The 27,359-nt window shown below is 39.6% G+C and overlaps 2 protein-coding genes and 5 non-coding genes across 7 annotated transcripts in view; 5 read left to right on the top strand and 2 right to left on the bottom strand.

Annotated features, from left to right (window-relative positions):
• The window catches only part of LOC134670633 (neurobeachin), a 604,515-nt gene that overhangs the window by 248,109 nt on the left and 329,047 nt on the right, over nucleotides 1-27,359 (top strand). The window contains exons 4-5 of the mRNA XM_063528438.1: nucleotides 24,099-24,199; nucleotides 25,729-25,824. Of these exons, the coding sequence (XP_063384508.1) occupies nucleotides 24,099-24,199; nucleotides 25,729-25,824 (197 nt within the window). The remainder of the gene's footprint in view (nucleotides 1-24,098; nucleotides 24,200-25,728; nucleotides 25,825-27,359) is intronic.
• Nucleotides 2,567-6,092, bottom strand: LOC134670571 (uncharacterized). The gene is made up of 4 exons (XM_063528375.1): nucleotides 5,392-6,092; nucleotides 4,287-5,337; nucleotides 3,426-3,722; nucleotides 2,567-2,587 (listed from the first exon to the last, which is right to left on the bottom strand). The coding sequence occupies exons 1-4, from the start codon at nucleotides 6,090-6,092 to the stop codon at nucleotides 2,567-2,569; spliced, it is 2,070 nt and encodes a 689-aa protein (XP_063384445.1).
• Nucleotides 7,371-7,443, top strand: Trnaa-agc (transfer RNA alanine (anticodon AGC)). Its single transcript has one exon. It is a non-coding gene; the product is annotated as a tRNA-Ala (tRNA).
• Trnaa-ugc (transfer RNA alanine (anticodon UGC)) lies at nucleotides 7,849-7,921 on the top strand. Its single transcript has one exon. It is a non-coding gene; the product is annotated as a tRNA-Ala (tRNA).
• Nucleotides 8,635-8,707, top strand: Trnaa-agc (transfer RNA alanine (anticodon AGC)). Its single transcript has one exon. It is a non-coding gene; the product is annotated as a tRNA-Ala (tRNA).
• On the top strand, nucleotides 9,993-10,065 carry Trnaa-agc (transfer RNA alanine (anticodon AGC)). The gene has a single exon. It is a non-coding gene; the product is annotated as a tRNA-Ala (tRNA).
• On the bottom strand, nucleotides 27,211-27,283 carry Trnaa-agc (transfer RNA alanine (anticodon AGC)). The gene has a single exon. It is a non-coding gene; the product is annotated as a tRNA-Ala (tRNA).

Consider the following 27,359-nt stretch of genomic DNA (forward strand, 5'->3'; position numbering starts at 1 on the left):
AGCCAGCAAATAATTTCGTAGGTACCCTTTCAATCAATTGGTCTTTAGCGATAAGACCGCCTGTTGTCTGCCTCTACATTTAATCAATTGTTCTTTTCTTTTGTATCTTTTACTGAGGTATGCCAATAAAGAGTATTCTATCTATCTATTTTATTATGAAACAATATGTTACCTATTATGTAACTGCAAGTCACAGAACTAGTTTAGTGATTACTTGTGCTGCCCGAGGCTAAATATGCGTAATGCGAATGCGAATGCGTTAGTGAAATAACGAGACCATTGATTACTTTATTCCTTTACAATAAGGTGTATGAATGGACAATTAATTACGTCAACATTGAACAATGCTGACTACCATGCTATCTCTTGCTACTTCTTGGCAAACCAGTTTATATCTTGTTAGTAACAGAATAATTAAAAGACAAAGTGGGCTCGACGAATAAAAGGGAATTTAAGGAACAGTACCTGGTCTATGAGAATATTTACTTGCAATCCCACGGAGAGCGGGCCCGCTGAACTTGTAATAATCTTCTTTCTCATAAAGTCTGTCACTGTCGGTATAACTATGATGCGGAAGGCAGAAGAGTCTGGTATTTTTTACTTTAAACAAATTAATTCCAAGGGGACGCGTTGTCGGCCATTACCGCCATTGTCGAAAGTAAGTAAGTTTTTTTAAATCTAAAAGTGACTGAATGTAGTTTCGAATCACGGATATCCGGTAAAAAGAAAGAATGAAATTTAAAGTACAATGTTACTAGAACAAATAATAAATTCCTAAACATACTGCCCGGGAAGAAATCTCTAAGATTTCTTAAAACATGAAAACGAATTATCAGCTATATATAACTTAAAAGAGAAGTACACTATTCCTTAAAACTAGATATGAAATTTATTTGACTATGTTTCAATCAGTGCTGGTAAGGAAGAGGGCAAAGTTTAGATACAGGGCGAACTAAATTATTGCCAGTACTAGTCTTTAAAGTGGCTACGCGTGCTATGCCATCTCGTCCTGGCGACAAAGAGACTATGCGCGCTAACTTCCAACAGTAAGGAGTTGTGTTCTCGTTCATAATGAGTACGATGTCATTTACCTTTAGGTTTTCAGATGGTTTGAACCACTTATTACGACCTTGCAAGTGATGCAAATATTCTACATTGAAACGACGCCAGAACTGTTGAGTTAAATTTTGAAGAAGTTGCCACCGAGATAGTCTATTCATTTCTTCATTTTGTATGTCATATTCTGGTAATGAAACCATGTTATCTCCTATGAGAAAATGGGCTGGTGTTAGTACGTCAATCTCATCAATGTCGTCAGAAATTGGACATAAAGGTCTAGAATTCAAAATCGACTCAACTTTACAAAATACACTGCTTAATTCCTCGAAAGTAAGAACAGTTTCACCCAGAATGCGCCTTAATAGTAATTTAGACGATCTTACGGTCGATTCCCAAAGTCCTCCCATACTTGGAGCAGAAGGAGGGTTGAAATGCCACTTAAGCTGATGTTTGAGAAAGTAGTTTTGTACAACAGCTTCCACGGTGCACCGCTTCAAAAAAGAATAAAGTTCTTTTAGGTGATTGTTTGCTCCAACGAAATTGGTGCCACAATCAGAGAAGACATCAGAGCACCATCCTCGTCTACTAATAAACCGAGTAAGACAGGCTAAGAAACAATCTGTAGAGAGATCCGATACTAGTTCCAAATGGCACGCCTTCGTGACCATGCAGACAAATATGCACAAATAAGCCTTCGTGATTGGAGCACGTTTTAACTTAGATGTCTTTATTAGGAAAGGACCTGCATAGTCTACTCCAACTTTTGAGAATGGTCTACCAGGCGTGACTCTTGATGGAGGTAAATCAGCCATTAAATAATCAGCAGGTTTAGGATTAGCCTTAAAGCATTTGTGACATTTACGTATTAGCCGTTTAATGACAGTCCGAGCCGATAAAATCCAGAATTGCTTACGCAGTAATGACAGTAGCACGGGCACTCCCACATGCAAGTACAATTCGTGATAATAGTTTATCAACAAAGTTGTTAAATGATGGGATTTCGGAAGGATGACTGGGTGTTTCCGTTGTGAGGACAAGTTTGTATACTTCAGTCTTCCTAACACTCGCAGAAACCCCTCTGAGTCAATAAAAGGAGTCAGTTTTCGAAAGTTAGTCCGGTGAGGTAACCCACGTTGCACTAATTTTATTTCCGTGGCGAAAACTGAACTTTGGACAATTTTTATTAACGAGTATAGGGCGTTACGCCATTCGACGCAAGTCAATGGACCCACTCGTTTTGAAGTAGGATTCTTCAAATTATGAACAAATCGAAGACAGTATCCGTGGACCTTCACGAGCTTGTGAAGGGAACTGTATTTTAACATGAAATCTGTCGCATCTACATCACAAGAAACCTTGTTCACGTGGGCAGTAGAAATCACGTCCTCCTCAGGATCCGGAGAAACCGTTTTTCGCGCAACGGTATCTTCGGATGGCCAGGTATCTGGCGCTTGCTTGAGCCAAGCTGGACCCCACCAAAGAGGATGTGAGCCAAGCTCCGAGGGCATCAAACCTCGGGAGGCAGCGTCTGCAGGATTCATTGAAGATGGTACATGTCTCCAGAAAGAAGGAGACGTGTTCGCTAATATTTGAGAAACTCGGTTTCCCTCAAACATTTTGAGCTGATAAACAGGTGTGCGAATCCATGACAATGCAATGCTCGAGTCAGACCAGATTACAATGTCGTGGGCAACATTAATCAGTCCTGAAGAATGTTTGGCAAGTTTAGACGCTAGCAGGGCTCCACAAAGTTCCAGCCTCGGAATTGTCATTTTTGTCTGTAACGGCGAAACTTTACTCTTTGATAAGAGTAAGTGGACCTCCACTTCACCATTGATCCTCTCGACACGAAGGTAAACCACTGCAGCGTAACCTTTGAGGGACGCATCTGAAAATGCGTGAAGAGAAAATTTATTGCCATCAGTAGGCAAGACAAATCTGCTTAATTTAATGTCAGATAAGCTATGGAACTCCCCTATAAAAGAAAGCCACTGAGCCTGTTCATCATCAGGTAAGGGGTCGTCCCAGCCGATCCCTAAAAGCCACAACCGTTGCATGAAAGCCTTGGCCGAGAATACAATTGGCATCAACCAGCCACAAGGGTCATATATGCAAGCTATGTTAGCAAGCACGGCACGTTTAGTCATTCCTGTGTTGGAAATTCTGCTATGATACATGAACACATCAGATGTAGGGTTCCATTTTACACCGAGCACCTTTACAGACCCTTCATTTTGAGGATCAAATGACAATGGTCCTTCACGGACGTCGTCAGGCAAATCAGTCAAAAATTCATTGCTATTACTCGACCACTTTCGCAATTCGAAACACCCTTGACCAAGGACGTCGATCAGTTCAGCTCTCACCTTTCGAGCTGTGTCAAGATCAGGAGCTCCCGTCACTATGTCATCAACAAAAATTTGATCTGACAAAATTTGACTAGCGACAGGGTGTGAGGTCTTGGTCTCCTCTGCCAATTTCCAGATACACCTCATAGCGAGGAACGGACTTGAGGAGACTCCGAAAGTGACCGTCCTCAAACGAAATTCTCTAATGGGATCATCAGTGTGTTGACGCCAGAGAATTCTTTGATAGTCACGATCGTCCGGGTGCACAAGTACTTGTCTGTACATACCCTTGATGTCACAAGTGAATGCGACAGGCTGAAGACGAAAACGTGTGAGTATGTCTACTATGTTACGCTGAAGTTTGGGACCAACGTGCAGAACGTTGTTCAAAGACACGCCCGTAGAAGAGGGCATAGACGCATCAAAGACTGGCCTACACTTTGTAGTGGAAGAAGACTCTTTTATCACAGCATGGTGGCTAAGGTAATATTTACCACTACCCGGAGGGTCAAAGACAGGCTCCATATGATTCTCGTCCAGATATTCTTGAAACACCTTACTATAGTCTGCCTTGAGTTTAGGATCTCTTTTAAATCTCCTCTCAAGACTTAAAAGTCTCCGGGCGGCCAATTCACGACTATCACCCAACTCACTTTGGTTTCCCTTGAAGGGTAGACGGACAATAAAACGGTTTTCATTATCCCGCGAAACATTATTTAAAAAATGATCCTCAATAATTTGATCATTGGGATCAGGAAGTACAGATTCGGGAATTTGTTCAATTTCCCAGAATCTAGTCAGACAATCATCTAATGCTACATGATGAGATGACAGATGAGGAACCGAATTGGTAGTCTGCAGGGATTTACCAATTATTACCCAACCAAAAATGGTTCCGTAAGCCGCCGGTAAGTCAGTGGAAGGCCACACCTTCTCACCGCAGAAAATGTCATTGTAGACATCACTGCCTAATAAAATGTCTATAGGCCTAGACAGGAAAAAATCATTATCAGCCAATTGCAGGCCCTGATAATTTGATTTTATGTCCGCAGACAGAGAGACACTGGGCAAGTCGCCAGTAGCATACTTCAAAATGACAGCCGAAACAGTTAGCAACGGCTTGTCAGAAGTCATGGACTTCAAAAACACATTGGTCATTCCATGAGACCGATGAGGCACACTCGGCCCTACACCATAGATAGACACAGGTTGATGGTTATGTTTAAGTTGAAGTCTTTGAACACACTCCTCAGAGATTATTGAACATTCTGCGCCTGGATCAATAAACAAGCGAACAGGTTGGAAATGTCCATCACCATTCCCAGCAAGACCCATGGCCGTAGCTAACAGGATATTTGGCAAATTTGGCTTAGTATCCTTTACCATGAAAGACTTCATTGTAGCATTATTAACACTAGTAATGCTATTAGGTTCTTGTTCACCTTCTGGATATGAAGGCTCAACCATTTCAGCCACGACAACAGCTGACTTCACCGCAGGTGGAGTGCCATCAGGTTGTGTCGAAGACGGACAGATCAAAGTGTGGTGTTTAGCCCGACACAACTTACATTTATGTAATGAACTACACTCATGATATTTGTGTGTACCAAAACAATTGAAACACAAATTTTTAGATTTCAGAAAATCTCTACGCTGATCAAGATTCAAAGCCTTGAATTTATTGCACATATACATGTAATGATCCAAATTACAATATCGACAATTTATTTCCTTATTGCTCTCTTGGACATGCATTACCATTTTAGTATTGCGATGAGGCGGTGTCTTGACAACAGGTTGTTTAGGTGAGCCGCTAACTGTTGCCTTCAAAGCAATAGACATTTCTAATGCCTTACATTGATATTCCAAGAAAGCAATAAGTTCCGAATATTTAGGAATATCCGATCCAGACAAACTTAATTCAAATTTACTGCGCAACTCCATAGGCAGTTTTTTCAATAAGACATGAAGTAGTACAAACGACCACTCATCAGGTTTAAATTTCAAGGCTCGAAGCGCAGCTAAGTGTTCGTTAAAAGTGTTCAAGAAAGATCTCAAGTCAGACCTCAAATTCACAACAGCAGGAAGTGACATGATAGCTTCTAAATGCGTATCGGCAATAAGTCTTATATTGGAAAATCGGTTCTCCAATAATGTCAGAGCAACACCATAGTTTTGATCAGTAAGCGGCAAGTGCTTGACTAAATCAAGAGGTTCACCTGATAAACATGATATCAGATAATGTAATTTTCTCACAGGTTTGATGGTAGCACTCTCGTCAATTATACTTTTGAAAATATTTATAAAATTTGTCCATTTAGTGACATCTCCTGTAAATGATGGAAGCGAAATGCGCGGCAGAGGAATATCAGGCATGCAGAACTGAGAATTAACTACGTTCGAAGACACAACCGGAAACAATTGTGCGTAAATGACACTTACATTATTCAGTTTTGCGTCATAGTCTAAAAACTCTTGCAGGTGTTTGTCCGGATCAAAACCGGCACGCTTCCCGGCTTCCACAGACACATAAGCGTCTTTGTACTCGTTCTTAGTTTGCACAAGATCACTGCAGCGAGTTTTAAACTCGATAAGTTTTGTATTGTCTTGTACAGCAGACTCCGCGGCATTACACAATAAATCAATTTGAAGTTTGGCTAACTTGTAACGTATTTCAGCACTCATTTTTCACAACACCGCGTACTCCTTCAAAACAGTAACACAAACCACAAAATAATAAAGCTACGGGCTTTATTATGTAAACAAAAGTAATCACAACTCGAATGAAAGTTAGTTTTAACCTCAAAAAATTAACGTGACACTGACAGGACAGGAATCGAATGACACTTCACTTCGTTCAAGTCGTTCACGAGCATAGACTAAATATAAGGTATGTTTGCACTGTACTCAAACTGAACGGAACGGGAATGATTAAAAAAAACGCTCAAACTGATTGTGAACGTGTATACTAGCCTTATCTTGCTACCACCACTGATGAAAAAGAAATGTGATTCCACCTTCAATTTTTTTTAAAAAACGTACAACTAAAACGCAAAGCAAATAAATTAAACGTATGAAGACGAATTTCTTTAAACGTTTAAGACTATGTATGATACATATAAAACGTTACACGTAGGCAAAAACACTAATTACTTTCGTAAGAATAATGCAATACATGCAGTCACTTTCAATAAAATATCCACAAACTGAGGACAGACAATTACTTTCAATGTTTAAAGTACGACAAATGCAAACTTGCAGACATAAATGTACCAAGTACAGACAGTAAATTAATTACGACTAATGCAATCTTGCAGACAATTGACTTTACTAGGACAATTAATGGCCGACTGTATGAAATAAAACTATTCAGTATGATTATGTCCGGTTCTACAGATTTAAAGATCCTGCTCGAATGGACCAAAAAATATGTTAGTAACAGAATAATTAAAAGACAAAGTGGGCTCGACGAATAAAAGGGAATTTAAGGAACAGTACCTGGTCTATGAGAATATTTACTTGCAATCCCACGGAGAGCGGGCCCGCTGAACTTGTAATAATCTTCTTTCTCATAAAGTCTGTCACTGTCGGTATAACTATGATGCGGAAGGCAGAAGAGTCTGGTATTTTTTACTTTAAACAAATTAATTCCAAGGGGACGCGTTGTCGGCCATTACCGCCATTGTCGAAAGTAAGTAAGTTTTTTTAAATCTAAAAGTGACTGAATGTAGTTTCGAATCACGGATATCCGGTAAAAAGAAAGAATGAAATTTAAAGTACAATGTTGCTAGAACAAATAATAAATTCCTAAACATATCTTATATCGAATACCAAGTAATTGTTTCGCCCTTAGGGACCAAGTTATAATTGTAACTAGTCCTTAATCGAGTAGAAATTGTGTTGAGAATAAAGTTTGTAGTATGTGATATGGTTCAGGTCATAATATTCGCCATTTTTTTCACCGGGGGCGTAGCTCAGATGGTAGAGCGCTCGCTTAGCATGCGAGAGGTACGGGGATCGATACCCCGCGCCTCCAAATTTTTTTAATAATTTTTTTGCAACAATTATCCCGAAGTGTCATGTGCTCCTCTCTGAATACTATTTGACCGAGCGCGGGCGAAAGTCCGCGACGTCCCTTTACTTATGCAAGAATACTTGTCAGGTTGGTCCTTCTAAGTATATATCTATAGGTAGTATTTCTTAATACTCATGAAATTTTGTGAGAAGGTGCTATAGTTATTGGTAATATAGATTTTTTGTGGGATCAGTTTTTGGAAAATGTTTAAAACGGTGGAGCCATGAGGGTCCCCTGACGTAACTTAATCACGTCACTAATAGTTTATACGTAGGTAGTATATGTACAGTCACTTTGCCAGCTCAGTTTGCCAGCTAGGTTGGTTGTGATATGGTTCAGGTGATAATATTCGCGGCTTTCTTCACCGGGGGCGTAGCTCATATGGTAGAGCGCTCGCTTTGCATGCGAGAGGTACGGGGATCGATGCCCCGCGCCTCCAATAACTCTTTTTGGATTTTAGCTTCTAAGACTCTTTAGATTTTTTAAAAGGATGCTAGCTTTTATACAGGGTAATTCCTGTAAAATATTAGAGGGTAAAGACATAATTTCATGAACAGATGACTCTTTAGTATTTTTTGAGTTGACTATCAACTTAACACCCACTTGAATGAAAGTCTAGTGTCTTTGGAAGTATTGGATTTAAAATTAAAAATAATATGTGATTCTCTATGAAAAAGTGTGACAAGCGGGGAGAAGGGGCTTAATACGTCGAAATTAAATTTTGTGTGAGGTAATAATGGACGACCACTAAAGCCGACCACTGACTAACAGTCCGCCGGACGATATCGGCCGGTCAGTTGTTTGGAACTGTCAAATTTTTGGTCTAAAGCCGACCACTGACTAACAGTCCGCCGGATGATATCGGCCGGTCAGTTGTCGGAACTGTCAAATTATTGTTCTAACTGACAGGTCAATATCGCCCGGCGGCCTGTTAGTCAGTGGTCAGCTTAACTGACAGGCCGATATCGTTCGGCGGCCTGTTAGTCAGTGGTCGGCTTTATAGATCTGTGGGGTGGCCTTAGCAGGCCGCGACATATGACTCGCGCGTTAACACAGCCAAGTCGGTGCGAGACGAAAGTTGAAAGTCGAGCACAGTTCGTATTTACCTTGACTTACTGTAATAGCATCGATAATTTCGTCAACTTCATCACCGGGGGCGTAGCTCAGATGGTAGAGCGCTCGCTTAGCATGCGAGAGGTACGGGGATCGATACCCCGCGCCTCCAAGGGATTTTTTTTAATCAGCCTGTCCAAGACGTAACTCGTATAGCTACAGCTACAGTCTATCATGTCTATGACGCTAGCGACGGAATATATAATATATGGACGTATGTGTTAAAATTATCTGGGAATTGAAAGTTATGAGATGAGTGAATATTTTTGTGTGCATGTTTAGAAATGACTGAGTTCAAAGCTAACATGCAAAAAAACGATCGCGCGAACTGATAACCTCGTGCCTTTTTTCGAAATCTGTGAAAAAACTTCTTGCGTGGCGTTAAAAATCTCTTTAACGGCCCACTGATTACCAGTGGCGGACGATACCGGCCTGTCATTTAAAAGGAAAATTTGACAGCTCCGAACAACTGACAGGATGATATCGTCCGGCGAACTAATAATCTGTTAAGGGCAACAAGTCCCTTTACACTGGCGACTCCGACGGTGGGTCTCGTAGCTATAAGAATACGTTCGAGAATGTAATATTTTCACATATTGAACTGGGACATGTGATACGAGTTCCTTTGTGGAATTGTATTGTTATCGACGTTCTGATCGAGCACACATTTCGTTATTATGTACGTCGTTATTACGTTTATTGCTATTTCAAACGAGATACGATATTTGTGGTCAAATTCGTACAATTTGATGGGTTCGATTTAAATCGGCAAAATATTGGTTCGCGTTTCCGCTTAGCCTGACATCTGACGTTCTGATAGTTTAGACTCTAGATTAGAGATAGGAGCGAAAAAATATCGATACTAATTTCGGAAGCACCTATATCCTCATCATCATCTTCCCTCGGGTTGCCCCGGCATTTTGCCACGACTTGGCAACAAATCCCAAAAATTGGCGTAGGCAGTAGTTTTTACGAAAGCGACTGCCATCTGACCTTCCATTCCAACCCAGAGGGTAAACTAGGCCTTATTGGGATTAGTCCGGTTTCCTCACGATGTTTTCCTTCACCGAAAAGCGACTGGTAAATATCAAATGATATTTCGTACATGAATTCCGAAAAACTCATTGGTACGAGCCGGGGTTCGAACCCGCGACCTCCAGATTGAAAGTCGCAACCCTCTTACCGCTAGGCCACCAGCGTTTCGATGCAAGTTCTATAATTGTTAAAAGGGGCATAAATATTTTTCATAATGTCAATATCCGGAGAGGAAAATGTATGAGTCATGTTTGGGATTTGTTTTTTGCTTGATAACACTCAAGTGAACGTTTACGCTTGATGCGATATAATGACATTGGGTTTAATAAACATGATCAAGATATTCGCGGTTGCACGTAGCCGGGGGCGTAGCTCAGATGGTAGAGCGCTCGCTTAGCATGCGAGAGGTACGGGGATCGATACCCCGCGCCTCCAACACATCTTTTTATAATTTTTATTCAACCAGGCATATGCCGATTTTAATAACAAGCCACGATATGGCTTGGATGGATCTAGTCTGTCAGTGTTGAAAGTTAGGTCTTTGGTTGAAGAAATGTCCATTTTTACAATGACAGATCAGATCCATATGTAACTGATCCATCCACTTCGTATAATGATGATTTCTGTCATATAAATATCCTTAGTCCTTCCTCGGACCTCAATCTTTCTCCATACCAAATATGATGTATGTACATACGAGTAATATAACGATTCAGCAGTTTAAGCGCGAAGAACTGACAGACAGAGTGACAAGAGTAACTTTATATTATTAGTTGGAGTTGGAGTACTCATAAAAGAATCGCTAAAAGTATGTCCCTCAGAGGAGCGTTTCGTTCTAAGCGCCTATTTGAACGAAACAGAAATACCGAGAATCTAACTTTGTCAGTTTTAGTTACTTTGGAGACAAACAAACTTTTTCAATTTCTATTTCTCACGCTGATACCACAAATGGGGCAATGTCTTTTGTTACCTACAAATAAATGTTATAGAGATTAGAAAAAAATATGTTTATAAATACATACATAATATCTTAAATGTTAAATTGAGTTTGCTCTAACTAAGCAATAGTGAACTTTTTTTTTAATACCCTGTTATAGTGTCCCACTGCTGGGCAAAGGCCTCTTCCCTTAATTTCCACTTGTGAACTTAGATTTACATTTTAGCTGTTCAAAATTTATCTACTTATGTGTTTATTGACCGAGTGAAAGCAAATGTCTCAGTTTCAGCACTTTCAGCTTAACACCGTTTATCCTTTTCTTGAGTCTAAATAAAAAATAGGCTTTAAAGCCCATGTTTTTGTTATATGCACAGAAAAGAAGATAACCTAAAGTGTCATTCTAGGAACTTGCTAACTATGTAAACAAAAGTCACTATTAAATTCATCATTTGTGAAAATTTGTGAGTTAATACGAATAGTTATTTGGTTCTATTCTTGTTCATGAAAAATAAACAACGTCCTAACGTGCAAAACATAATTTTTCAAAAATTTTAATATGCTCACGGCACGAGCATGACTCTTCATAAGAATAAAGGAATAAATCATCTCTTTTCATCTCGCCCCAATTTAGCCCAAGCACCATGATGATAAGTAGGACATTTTTTACAAAACATACCTAACTAGACGGGCCCGCAGCTCCGCTCGCGTAAATGAAATAAAGAGTTTGTCTTATGTTTAGTTAAATACCGACATTATTATATATTCAACCCTGCCAGGGTTTATAACTGTGATAAGGATTTCTTATTTGTCAAGTAGGTTGCCGTTATTTGGATAACTTAATTCGAAAATTTCTTATAACGTACGTAGGTATTTATTTAAAACTTGTTTTAACATAAAATTATCACTTATTGTTGTAAGCCTAGTTGCAAAAACGTTCATTAGATTACTTATTTTCCGCTTTAAGCCACGAATATGGACGACCACCACCAGGCGTGTCTCACTCCGCGATTTCGTCGCTTTGCTACAGGTAGCTAAAAGTGCATGCGTTCGGCCCAATTTTGGGGTTTGCCATAAGCCGCGCGTGGCGCTCTCGCCACCTAGCGGCCATATCTGTGCTGATCGTAACAGACGCGTTTTGTTAGAGAGTGAGTCTTCTGTACTTAGTACTATTATTTATTCTGTGCCACCACCCATAAATCGCCTTTTCATACAAACGTAGGTAGTCCCAATTTCCCTTTCTGAATCTTAACATTACTACGGCTAGGGTGACGCAACGATCCAAAGGACTCACCTGGCCTCCGATACCAGATCACGTCATGTTTCTTGCGATCTTGCGATAGCTCTCGCCATCGGGCGTCTCCCATTTTGTTGTCCCAAATACGCTCGTCTCCCATTCTATAACTTGGTATTTTTGGCTCATCTCGGCAGCCCTTTCCCTGGACGAATTACAATGTCTGCCGAAGCCATGAAAACCAATCTGAATAATAATAACTCATAAAGAAATTTAAAACAATAAAATACAAATTATTAACACGATAATCATACGATAATATCAATTTGATTGATATGTCATAAATGACATAATTCACTCGTATGGGCTGGACTAAGGTTGAGGTTGCAGCACTTTATATTTTACTTCGTGTAATAAAACTCAGAAATACCTGTATACCAGCATGACAAACATAATTTAGTTCACTTTAACTTACGGATTATTTGGTCTAATCTGTAGCACCGCCAAACGAAAGCAACCGAGAGTTGCCGAGAAATGGTCGATGTCATAAAATGAAGATGAAGATGAAAATTTCTTTCCCTTATTGTAAATTAAATACGCATCGGAAGCGATAGTTTTTATGTTCTAGTTCTAATCCCATATGTAGATAATTGATTTGAACAGGTTTTTCTTATCATACGTGCGTCGTATTTGAGAAACGTGTCAAAAACTTTTTTAGAAATTTGTAAGGCGGCATCTCGCTTCTTCCCTCGTTTTTTATCCCGTTCTGGTTTTTCAATTTTATATACAGGGCGTCCCACGGCTATGCCACATGGAGGGAAAGTACCCTAAATATTGTAAGTGGAACATTTTACTGAAAGAAGACATTATTTTAATTTAAAAAACAATTTAAACTGCATACATAGATTTTTAAATAATTACATGGTTGAACCGGGAATCGAACCCGCCACACGAGAAAAAAAATCATCTGTAGCTTTATCATACCGATCGAAAGGCTTGATCATAAGGATTATTTTTTGCTAAAGAACATAGTGTCAGAAACAAAAGGAAGACCATGAATTTTAACATTTGATGTGAAATTTAGCGAAATAATCAAAAGAGTGCGGCTTTGTATTCAACAGAATGAGACTACATTTTGAGCATTTGATAAATTAAATTGATTAATTTTGAATTAAAAATGTTAAAATTCATGGGCTTCCTTTTATTTCCGGCACTATGTTATTTAGCAAAAAATAATCCTTATGATCAAGCCTTTCGATCGGTATGATAAAGCTACAGGGTGATTTTTTTTCTCGTGCGGCGGGTTCGATTCCCGGTTCAACCATGTAATTATTTAAAAATCTATGAATGCAGTTTAAATTGTTTTTTAAATTAAAATAATGTCTTCTTTCAGTAAAATATTCCATCTACAATATTTAGGGTACTTTCCCTCCATGTGGCATAGCCGTGGGACGCCCTGTATATGATATTAAGCTTAAAGCTTTCTCAGTAGGTATGCATCTTATATTCCGCAAAGTATGAGTTTTTCTATTACCCACAAAAGCTTTAACCATTTGTCTCCAAGAATTACGTACGGCCTTTATTTTTGTGGACTTTTCAATATCCTCAGTCTTTGTTTGTCATAATAATAAGAGTATAAATCATTTCTTCATCACGACAGGCGGGCTAACACCCCATTCGTCAGATCTAAAGGCTGCTGGGAAGTTGTTCCAATTCCGTACAGACCACAGGCGACGCGATTTCTGGAGCGAGCCACTTAACAATAGCCTTCGTTATTCTATTACAGGATGTGTTAGTTATGTGTTAAAAGAGCAAGCATTATTGTAATATCGTTCACACTGAATTCGGGTTTCGATTGACCTCGAAGTCTGAACATCTTTAGAAAAAGCTTTCTTCAATCTCAGAAAGTTTTGAGGAATTCTTAGTTAGACTGGCGTGCTTTATCGATCGTTTCGGTTGCTTGTTAATACTTTCTGTCTCTCTCTCTGGTTGTTTCCTCATGACCAAACACCTTCAACAACACTGGATAGTCCACATTTGTAGTGTATGATTTACTTCCATCGGCTGCTGATGCTGTCCATCGTATATCTTACAATCGAGCAAATACTTAGTGCAAAGTGGAGTCAATTCATTTGGTTGGAAACCAGCTCTGGTATACTATGAAGATCCCGGTAGACCTATGCTCTGGACTCGCCCCTGCTCCCCTAGTGTTTGTGACACAACCCCAAAACGGATGCGGGACGCGTGACTCCGCGATGATGGAAAAACTTTCCGCCGCCGTCGCTATAATTTCAAACGTTGTTTCCGAAATTGGAAGATTGCCTTTCCTTCCGCTCGGTGTTTATGAGTTCCTGGTGGTTTATGGTATTTCTAACAAATGATTGAGTTTGTTGGAGATTGCTGCAGTGTAGTTTTTTTTTGTAAGTTATTAATTTTTGTATTTATTTTTTTTGCAAGGTGACTGTTACCTTGCAAAATAAGTCTTCGGTGAACAAAGTTTTGTACGGAACACTAAAATGATCTTATTACGGCTGAACGAATTAGAAGTGACGTACTTTTACACGCTGTGTGTGTTTCATTGCAGATGACTGTATAGTGAAAAAAAAATCAATAAGTAGAATGCAAATGCTTCTGAAGTTATTAATTTATTTTGCGTTGTTAGAATATAAAGAGTTAGCGAGTCCAATATATAAATAAACGATAGGATAAACGATATATAAATAAATTGACGATGCATTCAATAGAAAATAAAATGCATTAAAATTATATAGATATACTTACATTTAAAAATAGCTCTTGCGGCTCCTAGTAAACAAGATTATAAGTATTTTAAATTGTTCATTGAAATTAATCTAAACAAAAGAAAATAACATCCAAACACAACATGAAAAGACACACAGTCAGAAAGATAAACAAAATATTAACACACGGGTTAACGAAGTATTGTTGCGCGCGAGTAGGTTAAATACAGAGATCGTTTAACCAATAGATGGGGCATGTGAAACAACTTGCGGTCATCACGTCTTGGGGCCTTGGGGTACCTACGGATAAACGGCTCGATTCGGGAAATGAATTAGAGACTCACTAGATATGAAATAGTATGTGACGTTCCACTGCAAAAGGTACCTTATGGTGACAGACGCCGCGATTTGTAAAATGAATTAGAGGTTCACTAGATATGAAATTAATATGAAGATATCTTTATCGTATCTAGTTAATCTCTGGTTCATTTCCCGAATCGCGCCGATAGTGACTGAGTATGAGTGCGTAACTGCTTACGTATTTTAGTTGCATATACATTTGCGTTTATTTAAAATACTAACAAACGTTGAGTTACAGGTGAATACGTGCTATTGCTATAACTTGATGGAACTAAGTTGTGTTGCTCTTCCTTACCTAAGTTATTTACGATACCTAAGTACCTGACATCGTTGTCTAGTTATCAGACTAACTGATTTGTGTATGATTGTCCCATGTTTATTTATGTCAGTATTTATAAATCTAAAACTCATACAACAACAGTCTTTGTTTGCCCCTGAAATTCAATGTTTGTTAATATTTGTATCATACGAGAGCACAAGTCCAAAAAGAGCGATCGTACACGCTCTTATACTAACAGGCCTATTCGGATTTCGAGATAATTACAAGATCTAGAGACGATGTAGAGATCAACTAGATTTACAATAGAGATCGACTAGATGTGACTTGGATATCTAAGTCATAACTTGTCGAAATCGTTCAAGAGGACCTCCAGAATCGCGGAAACGTCAAATTTGACATATCTAACTTACAAATGACTATATCTTCTCGATATCGTATCTTATTCATCTCTAGATGATCTCTAGTGTTAAAGTTAGAATAGGGCCGTTAGATATCCAAGTCACATCTAGTCGATATCTAATGTAGATCTAGTTGATCTCTAAATCGTCTCTAGATCTTGTGATTATCTCGAAATCCGAATAGGCCTGTGTGTTTGGAGCAACCGGCCCTAAATCTAGAAAGCAAATGATCTGTGTGTCTGGTTAAACATTAAACAAGTTTCAGGCCCAGAATAGTGACAATAGCGCAAATGAAGTTGTGGCTCTATTTGCACAACCCTGTATGCAAATTATGAACATGAACAACTGTTTTTTAACAACTTTAAGTAAATGCCCTAGGGGACCGAAGTTAAAGTCCAAATTTCTGTGATAAGAGCTAGGTATCTTCATAAGAGTCAGAGGTACGACACGACGTATCAAAGCTTTTGAAGAATGCGAAGACGGAGCAGGAATCCTCTACTGAACATTATACTATAGGTGTAGAGTGAAGATCCCTCAAGAAATGTATATACATATATCTATATTTTTTATGTAACTCCTACTGTCTCCTCCATATATTGATATATTGTTTACGTCAAAATAATTATTTATCATTCAAAGTAAATGTCATAGTCCCTTCAAAGTTATAGTTTCGTATATGTCACGTGACCAATGCCCGATATACCCCCTATATAATTCAATCAGTTGAAGTCTGAAGCCGGATCGCCCCTCGAGGACGGTAAACGCTTGGTTAAGTGTTCCCTGCCCGGGGGAGGGCAATTTGACGCCCGGTCGATGCTTAGCGCGTGATTGGACGTGCATTAGGACTGGCAAATGTACATTGTAGTGTGTTGAAGTTATCAAAGAGTTATTGATTGTAGAACTTAACGACCCAATTCGAACTTTAAGATATTTCAGTTAATAGATTTAGAAACGATATGGATTAGATATGTGCACACCTAATCCATATCGTTTCTAGATTTATCAATTAACGTATCTTGAAGTTCGAATAGGGCAGTAACAGTAACAGGCCAATTCGAACGTGCGTCTGGCATTAAACCGATACTTGAATCGTATTGGAATCATATCAGTTAGCTGTCATTCGTGCGGGTCCCCTAATTTGTCATCATAGATGGCGCTGTACTACCCCACATGTTTCGTGGTCACTGAATTGACAAACGTCAACTTTTGACGATCAAAATTACCGCATAATGTACTTACGGGGCCGTACTGCGCTGTCTACAGCACCTGTCAAAATTCGAAGCAGTTATCTTAGAGTTTCCACATCTTAAACACTTATAGGTATCGTTTTTATCACGTGGAACTTTTCACGTCAAAGATATTTTTTATTTTATTTTTTATACGGATAATAACACTAATGAGACTAAACTGAAATACTTCTTAAGCTAAAAAAAAAGTCTTCCAGTGTCCAAGACCAGATTTAAAACGGCGTCTTCATCTTTCAACGTTTGGATAACAACTGCAGGAGCATTAGGTACCTTAAACGCGAATATATAATCAGATACGTAAAAACATCAGAATCACATTACCAACGGTGCCTTTAAAGCGGACTGTCCGGGATTTAGATAGCCGGGGATTAACCAGATTACGGGAACAATACGGGCCCATTAGCCGTGTGGACCTTGGACCACGCAGGACGTGTCCCAACTTCCCGAGCTCGCACATTCGCAAAAAATACAATGATACCAACATGATATATTGACCTGAGGATGAAAAGATAATATGCATAGGACTTTTTATACGTTAACTTGTAATTCAAGACTTTAAAAAAAACCTGTTTCTGATAACTCATAATAAAGGACTCCGTGATTTCATTAAAAACCAGCCAAGTGCGAGTCAGACTCGCGCACGAAGGGGTTTTGTACCATTACGGCAGAAAAATCACGTTTATTGTATGGGAGCCCCACTTAAATATTTATTTTATTCTGTTTTTAGTATTTGTTGTTATAGCGGCATCGGCAACAGAAATACATCATCTATGAAAATTTCAACTGCCTACCTATCACGGTGGTGGTGACAGACAGACAGACAGACAGACGACAGACAGACAGACACACAGACGGGCAGACAGACGGTTTCGATTTCCACCAGAAATGTGCAAGGATGCATTATGAGGGATGTGTTTGTTAAGAACCAATAGAAAATAGCCGACTAGAGCGTCGTAGAGCAAGGAAACGTAAATGAAATGATTCTGTCCGCACACATCTCTGGTGGTAAGGCAGCCTTATTAGAACAATACGGGCCCATTAGCCAACGCATCGACCAGGCACGCAGTACTATGAGATGGCCGCTTTATCTCACGCCCGAAGGCGAGGCACGTTCGCTAATGCACTACGGAATGAGGGCCCAAAATTCGTGGTTAGGGTGACCACGTCTTACTAAATAGTTAATCTCCTGGTTCTTATAAAAGGTTTTGATGCATCATATGCGGCGCGAGTATTACGTTATCATTAGATACATTAGACTAGTAATATACTGTTTTTAGGGTTCCGTAGCCAAATGGCAAAAAACGGAACCCTTATAGAATTGTCATGTCTGTCTGTCCGTCCGTATGTCACAGCCACTTTTTTCCGAAACTATAAGCACTATACTGTTGAAACTTGGTAAGTAGATGTATTCTGTGAACTGCATTAAGATTTTCATACAAAAACAGAAAAAAACAATACATTTTTAGGGTTCCCCATACAAAGAACTGAAACTCAAAAATTTTTTTTCTTCAAACCCATACGTGTGGGGTATCTATGGATAGGTCTTCAAAAATGATATTGAGGTTTCTACTATCATTTTCTTCTAAACTGAATAGTTTGCGCGAGAGACACTTCCAAAGTGGTAAAATGTGTGTCCCCCCCCCTGTAACTTCTAAAATAAGAGAATAATAAAACTAAAAAAAAATATATGATGTACATTACCATGCAAACTTCCACCGAAAATTTGGTAAGTAGTTTTTTTAATACGTCATAAACCGTAAACCGCAATTTTATTATGTTACTTGCTGTTACGGAACCCTTCATGGGCGAGTCCGACTCGCACTTGGCCGCTTTTTTCCAAATACCAAACTAGACAGGCTTTGTGGTGGAACATGGCTATATATCTCATGCCCTAACGCGGGACATGCTCGGACAAATGCACTACGAAATGAGATCGCCTCAAATTTATTAATAATTTAGTAATACAAGATATAATCAGTGGTAGTAGTAATCTAGTCGTACCTTTGAGTTCTACCTGACATAAATATTAACAAGGGACGAGAGTCTTATAAAGTCCTTAACGTTTTAATCACTTTGAATTCTTTGAAAGCATAACCCTTAGCTAATATGTGAACCAGGCACGCTTTGACCATCGCTATATATCTCAAGCGGGGCCGAGCCACGTTCGGTCGGCAAATGCACTGCGAAATGAGGATGGCTTAAATTTATTCATGGTTAGGGTAACCACGTGTTGCCAAAAAATCTAATAAGGTCAATACGGATAAGTGTGACCGCGGGATATGTGTGGTCGGCCTTCACATTGGGGCCTGTTTACACAGTTATTAGTATTTTACTCAAGTTCATACATTTCGCAGTAAAGTTCTGCGAGATTTATGCGACGCAAGGATAAATAGGTACAGGTACAATCAACCAATTTGATTATTGGGTTACTTACTGTATTTTACATTCTTGTGATTGTGACTCTGTAATTATCACTATGACAAAGGACTTTGCAATAAGGTATAACAATTATGACGACGGTGCATATTTTTTGCAATGTCCTGAATTTCCGTATTTTAGCCTTGTCTCCCTAGTCGTGGTGTTTTCAGGATAGCGGCATATAATTTACATGACTGCCGTCACGGGCTTTTGAGCCGCGGCCTCTAAATGGCCTTTTTAAAATATTTGACGCGGTAAATTTTGTCCCTGGAAGCTCCGACCCGACCGCGGATGGAATTGCTAAAAGTTTGTTTGTGTTTTGTGTATATGGTAAGTATTTTCATACATACAGTGCAGGGAAATTAACAGTAATATATCTCCGGTCGTTTAGTGAACTTGTGACAAGTTATAACCTATAAACCTAACCTAACCCAGACAAATTCGCTGGCAGAAGCTTGACTTTCAATATATCACTAAAAGATGCCCTTGAAAAGAAAATGATACTTTCTGCAAAAAACTTTTTCCTAATACTAAATCTGCCTTAGGTAGCCCTTCGAGTGGCATTGTCCTCCTCGAGGTCTCTACGGTAAGTGGCAGTGGCCGCGAGACGGACAGATATAATAAGCCGGTTGAGTGGCGCAGCCATTTTGGAAAAATATACGTCAAGTGGCGAGGCCTCAACGGGTGATTATCGCGAATTTGGCGCGTGACTTTGTTTTACGCGGGAATTCGACCGTTAGGGAATACTATCCTTGTTTATTGACGAATGCATCTTGCAAGAGTGAGCAAGCAAGGCATAGTTTTAACGGTTTTATTTTAGGCGCGAAATGCAGCGTCGCACAGATGCCGCGAGACGGTCTCTGCCAATTACGGGCTTGTTATGACCGAACCTTCTCGCGGCCTCTGCCACGCAAAGGCATATTTAAAAAAATGGCCGCGCCATTTCTCCTGCCGTTCAACCGGAGGTGCTGCCACCCGAAGGGGTAGGTAAGTAGGTATACATATATGTATGTACGTAATGCTCTCTTAGACGCCTAGGCCCGCAAAGCTATTGTCGGAATCTCTGCAACAAAGACAATCCCCTGGTATGCGAGTACGGATAGAAAAGCGGTAATAGGTTTTTGAAGATAGTTTTATTTGAGAGTTGTTGCGGTATGTCTAGTATTGCTTTTCCTTTCAGATGCATTTTGTAGCTTACTACTAAGCCTACTTTATGGAAGTCCTACCTTTAGAGGACTTTGTTCTGTTTGCTTCAGAAAGAAAGGAAACATCAGTAAATCGTCTAGGTTGGTCCTATGGTAAAAGTGATTCATGGGACTTGTAAATCCTCCTCGCAGAGAGTTTTCGGCTTATTTTTGTTTCCCACTTGTGGGCAAAACTAGACCTTTTTTAGGGTTCCGTACCCAAAGGGTAAAACGGGACCCTATTACTAAGACTTCGCTGTCCGTCCGTCCGTCCGTCCGTCCGTCTGTCCGTCTGTCTGTCACCAGGCTGTATCTCACGAACCGTGATAGCTAGACAGTTGAAATTTTCACAGATGATGTATTTCTGTTGCCGCTATAACAACAAATACTAAAAACAGAATAAAATAAAGATTTAAGTGGGGCTCCCATATAGCAAACATGATTTCTGACCATAAAGTTAAGCAACGTCGGGCTTGGTCAGTACTTGGATGGGTGACCGTTTTCTTTTTGCATTTTTTTCCATTTTTTTTTGCTTTATGGTACGTAACCCTTCGTGCGCGAGTCCGACTCGCACTTGCCCGGTTTTTTTTTTCTCCATTATTTCCTGTCGCGGAGACGTTAAACTTTATAAACTATACTATATTTGGCCATTCGTTACGAGTAAGATAACAAAATGTAAATAACCAATAAGATAAGTCATCTTTATAACGAGATATCAATTTGATGATAACTATAGTTCGTATGTTTAGCATTAGATGTAAACAATCTTGACGTATCTTGTTATTGAAAAACACCTTTGAAAAATAAGTCACGGCAAATATGTAACAATTATGAATCATATATATATATATATACGATTATTTACATTCTCTTGCTTTTTAAGTAATAGTTACTGATGTTTAAAAAGCGTTTTTCAATTAAAAGACTCATCAAGATCGCGTAGTCTTTTTCTGATGCTAAAAAAACGAACTATAATGTATTTCACAGCGCAAATTCCCTGAGAAAATTAACCAATGATAAAGAATATCTTGCAGCACATAAAATTCGCTAACCCGATAGTCTCTAGCCCGCGGCAGTATCGTCGTGCACATAATTGCATTGCGGCCCCGTTGCATCGATGCATCTCGCTTCACACCTAATTTACCACCTGCACCGACACGACAGAGAATCTTGTTAAAAGGGTTTTTGCAAAAATAATATGAAAAGGGAAAACTGGCAAAATAAGCCCCCCCCCCCCCCACATCTAGCGTTTTTCCAGCGTCGGCATCTACAACTCTATGGCCGCTGCTTGACGCAACGTCGACGCAGCGTCGACGCAACTGCGCAGCGACGTCATTTTCCATAGCGCTGACCAGACGCCGACAGACGCCGACGCTCGAAAGACGCTAGATGTGGGGGGGGGGGGGGGCTAAGGGAAAGCCGGACGAAAAAGAGTTTGATGCGTAGCGAGCATATGCGAGGTCGTTTAGTAAGGCAGTTACGGCAATCAATTAATTATATTATTTGTCTAAAAAAAACAACAAAATACATAGTGGAATGCGCGGCGAAGGTGCGTATTGCATTTTGCTGTTCCAGACTTGCAATGTATGTATAAAAGCAAAGAGAATTTTGAAAAAGAGGAATATTATATTTAGCCAATACATTTACTGCCATCTTTCGACACGTATGATTATAACTTTTAGAACGCCATTTGACGTTGGTACTTATTTTTTCACTGACGTGTGTTAAATTTGTTAAATGTCAAAAAAAATCGCCATCTACTCGAGGGTATGCCAATGGCGCTATACATTTGGCCTACTCTCGAGTACTTAGATAGCGATACTTTTTGATATTTAACACTTAGTAAAACATATCGCCGAGCGCGAGTGATTGCATTGCGGATATATTGCATCAATACATCTCGCCTCACACCCAGTTTGTCGGCTTTTGCCGAGACTACGATCAATCTTGTTCAAAGCTATTTTTAGTTTGCGAAATTCTGGGTTTTCCTTTTACAGTTTATTTAGTAACGCAAAAACCTATGCAAGCTTTTTGTGTCTCTACTTGTTTTTGCTGTTTTTTTATGTTTACGCTTTGTGACTACATGAAGGACTACCTATTGATAAATAATATGTTATCCTAAGTTATTAAATAGAATTAGTTAATATTATTGATTGATAGACCTTATTTATTAACGACTGTGTCGATGGCAGCATTTCAGATTTATATAATTAATCTTAGCAGATTGAATATTAGTCTTATTCTGAGTGAGATTAAGAAATGTACGGGTAAGTACTATTCAATAAATTGCTTATATTTTCTATTCTCCATGGTTGATTATTACCTAATACATTGCGATTTCAATAAAATAAACATGTTTAAGAAAATTACTACTGTACAGTCACCTGCAATAATATGTTACACAACGAAGGCCGCAGAAATATCTGACACGATCGTATTTGTAGAGCCATAAGAGCGTGTCATATATTTTTGCGGCCTTCGAAGAGTAATATATTATTGCAGGTGACTGTACTACCTAGCTTGTAAATTATTTCAATACATTACGTTCAATATTTTTTACCAATATTTTACGTTATTGGACTTTTTGTCCAGTGTCTACGTTTAAACGTCTTCTGGGCTATAGACGCTATAGTGTATGAAAAAATGACGGTTGACTGACCAAAGTTACCCTTTTTTTGCAATTATTTAGGATCGGCCATTGGCGTTCGTTTGAATTGTAGTTTTTTAAATCTGGTCTATTCAAGGGTTAAACAAGCCCTGTCCATTTTCACCCTCATTAATAAATACTAAAGTGGTTGGGATATATCCCGTTTCGTATCGAGCTACAAATAGTTTATGTGGCTGTCGGAGAGGGCATTAATTTCCGTGTGGCTATTCAGAGCTTGGCTATTATGTGGTCTCATAGGATATGCTCGGTGTGTTACATCGTCCTTACCTTGATAAAGGCTTGCTACACGGTCGCCGACAAGCCCCCAGACCGCGTGGCCTTGACCGGTCCCGGACCGTGTAGACAGTTGTTACCAACAAAATTTGACCAAAACTGACCAAGGACAGACCAAGGTCAGACGGTTAGAAGGCTTGTCGGCGACCGTGTAGCAAGCCTTTTATAGTACGTACAAGGACTTAGTTATCTCTATGGCGAATCTTGATTCTCTCTACCATCGCCCATACTGTTAACTGTACATCGGTGGACCTTATGCCTTGTGTAATAAGGTCCACTGTTGTACAGTTGGACGTTGCTGCTTGTACTGGAGTTGGTTCTAGGTGTATCATTGTCATTGTGTTACATTAGTTACTCGTATTTTTTAGTTAAATATGATGAAACTTAAATGACTGACTGTGCAAAGTTGGCGGTTGTTAAAAGTTTACTTAACTAACATATACATATATACCACATCATATGTGTGTTTTAATCGTACATTTACGTACTTTAAAATAGAATTTTATATACCTATATTTAATTTTTCTTTCGATTAATTCTTTTGTTGCATTTGAGTTCATCATAAAAGTAGTGCACCATGCTTTGCACATCTTTGGAATGTGCAAAATGAAGTGTAAATTGTAACGGCATCCTTGCATCACACAACTCTCTCTCTCTTTGCATTTGTGGCCACCGAACGAAGCCTGCGTTGCGGATTTCTTATTTTAAAGTCAAATGTATGTTTGTTCCAGATCTCCTCATCGAGATGCTGGGTGTGCTGGCGAGCTACAGCGTGACTGTCAAAGAACTGAAGCAGCTGTTCAGCGCCATGAAGGCAGTCAATGGGAAATGGGTGAGTCTCCCACTTTCACATACCAATTCTAACTACATAGATATGTAGGTATTACACTCAAAAATAACCACTTTGTCAGTAGAAAAAGCCCGTAATTTAAATTTTCTCTGAAAAATCAACTTTACGCCTACATTTTTTAATTTTGCCGCAATTTCCTTCAAATTTTCTATGGGGAATCAACTTTTCGCGCCTAGATTTTTAAATTTTGGCGCCATTTCTTACTGACAGAGGGTGTGCCAGAGTTTAGCGACTAATTTAAGCGACAAGAGAGCAAAGTTCGATATCTCGAGTGTTAAATTTGAGTCACGGAGGGAGATTAGAACTGTGGATAATTGGATTTGATCTGTCAGCAGTGTCATCTGAACCAGAACTTTTCATAGGAATGAAAGGACCTTTCGAAGCGAGAGATTTTGATTTTGAACTTTGAGCATATAGCTGTAGTGACAAACCTAATATAACGTCTTCAATCTTCATCATGGATATCAATTATTCACTGAAAATAGTAAAGTAACTAGTCCCACACAGATAACACAGTTAATTCGCCCGTGTTTGGCTGTCAATTTGCCCGTTCGCCTGTCGTTAAAAGCGAAGTGAACGCACCGAAGTACCAGGCGCGCATAAACACAAAGTAGCTACCTTCTAATTAACTCCACGGTAAGGATGCAAATTTGAAAGGAGCGTCCCTTTCCAAGGCTCTGAAAGACCATTTTATGTGCTAGCTGTGATTACGAATACTTGGTAAAGGTCTAGAGATCATGTCAGTTTGGTTTGTAAACTGGAGACTGAGAACACGTCAGTAATTGAACGTTTAACTGGTTAACTCGCGGTTTTCACCGCTTTTCCTACGTTAGTGGTAAAATTAGACCGTTAAGGGAGCTACGAAACGCGCTTCGAGTTTTAGTCACAATATTCTATAGTTTGAAAAGAAAATAGGTAATACATCACTATCTACTCTGTCAGAAGATAACTACTACTACTACACTATGAAAATGTTTCACATGTTGCTTTGATTAATGTTTAAAACTTATTTTATCACAATTACCAAGGGGCCTAGCCAAAATGAATATCGTACATGGACAAACGCTAAACAAAAAGAAAGAATGTATAGGGATGACAGATGCCGCGAAGAGTCGCGTGACATTTCCATAAAATATTTAAGTTCCGATTGGCGTTTTCTGTCATCGATTGTCATCTTGGCCTACATCGGGGCCTAGCCCCCAGTTACCACGCACTTTTGTCTGAATGACAGTATCCGGGGTCTACCGCGAGAACCGAAATTCGCAAATTGCGGGGATCTTTCTCTTTTACTCCAATGAAGGCGTAATTAGAGTGACAGAGAAAGATGCCCGCAATTTGCGAACTTCGATTTTCTCGGTAATAGCCCAGTCTGTTAGCAGTGCAAGCATGTTATTTTATCACGTACATATAACGTCGTCGATCATACGCCTGCTGGACGCCTGGTTCCCTGTCCAAGCGTCGGCAAGAATGACAAATTAGCCGTTAAAACTAACGTGAACGTTATTTTTCAGCCGCGGCACTCGGCGAAGCTGCTAAACGTGCTCCGGCAGATGCCGCACCGGAACGGCCCGGACGTGTTCTTCAGTTTTCCCGGACGGAAAGGCTCGGTGAGTAAATCGTACCCTCGTGCACTGTTGACTTTAGAGCGTTTTCTCATTATGCCTACACATACGCACACAAACAAGTATTATCGGTCCGACTCTGACGCACGGCTGACATGGCTGAAATTATCGGAAGCGCCTTTTCGATAATGGATGTCTGAAGGCGCTTATGAAAAAATAGCTGGAGAGTGCCTATAGCCCTAGTTCTGTCTACACACATTAATTAGCACACAGAAGCACTACACTTATACTAATAGGGTTAGGGACTAGGAAGTAGAGTCAGGCGTGGCTCACTCCGCGATTTCGTCGCTTTGCTACAGGTAGCTAAATGTACATCCGTTCGACCCCAATTTTGGGGTTTGCCACAAGCCGCGCGTGGCGCTGTCGCCACCTAGCGGCCATATCTGTGCTGATCGTGACAAACGCGTTTTGTTAGAGAGTGAGTTTTCTGTACCTAGTACTATTATTTATTCTGTGGTAGAGTGGGGCAGTGCACAAGCTATACTCAGTTGTAGTAAAAGTGACCCTTACATTAATATCTCTCAGATATCTAATATGTAAGTACTAATCAGAATGGTTGAGGTTGTAATAACATCCTACATTTAGGCATGTAGGTAAATAGGATTTCCTATAGGCGATGTCAATGTTGGATCAGCTTTAATGGATTCTCGGTTATTGGTTTCGTGTAAATCCTGTATTATACTCGTACCTGCTCAGGCGTTGTGTTGTCCTGGTAATGGATATCTCCGTTGAGGCGTGCAGCGCTCAGCCACAGTCGATTTAAACATGCCATTAGGTATATTACTACCCTAGGGCAGTAAAGTAAGAAATGTCTCCAATCACATGTTGTCGGCCGCGGGAAAACGCAGCGGGTCGAAAGTTGGCGCTTTCCGGCCGGAGGATAGAAATAGTACATTACGGTACAAGTAGGAAATCGCAACGAGTAGCGATAATTTAAAACACGACCGACGGCATATAAAATATTCGAATGGAATATTGAACAACCAAAAAGAAAAAAAATTGGTTGTCTGTAAAGTCGGTTTACGGATGATAATTTAGCGTGATAACGTCATAAGAAAACATTACCATTACCTTACGTAACATTAGCATGGAAATTCCTCCACAATGTTACCATGGAGGTCCACAACGTGACACTTTTTCGTGCATGCTACCGGTGTTCATCGATTTTTTATAAGACGTTATCACGTCAAAAGGGGCGATTATTCAAACTCTACACAAAAGGGATAAACCGTTATTCTTAAAGAAAAATATAAGCATCTTGGTTCTGTTTCCGGAATTACAAATTAGATTCCTACATGTTTTTAGTTTACCTATTTATCTTATCAGTCTTATCATTATCACATTCAAATAAGAAACAAAAAAGTAATAATTTGGAGGCGCGGGGTATCGATCCCCGTACCTCTCGCATGCTAAGCGAGCGCTCTACCATCTGAGCTACGCCCCCGTTGTATCTGTTGGCAAAATTAACATACACTATTGTTACAATTGTACCAGTTGGCCTTCCGTGAGGACAGACAGTA

This window comes from Cydia fagiglandana, chromosome 14 (genome assembly GCF_963556715.1).
Source record: "Cydia fagiglandana chromosome 14, ilCydFagi1.1, whole genome shotgun sequence".
NCBI lineage: Eukaryota > Metazoa > Arthropoda > Insecta > Lepidoptera > Tortricidae > Cydia > Cydia fagiglandana.

Bases quoted from the DNA above. Each gene is read 5' to 3' on its own strand.
- LOC134670571 (XM_063528375.1), bottom strand. From the start codon at position 6,092: ATGAGTGCTGAAATACGTTACAAGTTAGCCAAACTTCAAATTGATTTA. The intron at 3,723-4,286 runs GTAATAATTGGT...TTTCGTCTTCAG, and splicing joins ACGGAACCATTTTTGGTTGG to CCTGTCGCATTCACTTGTGA. The intron at 2,588-3,425 runs GTGAGAGCTGAA...TGAATCCTGCAG, and splicing joins ATCTTGACACAGCTCGAAAG to ACGCTGCCTCCCGAGGTTTG.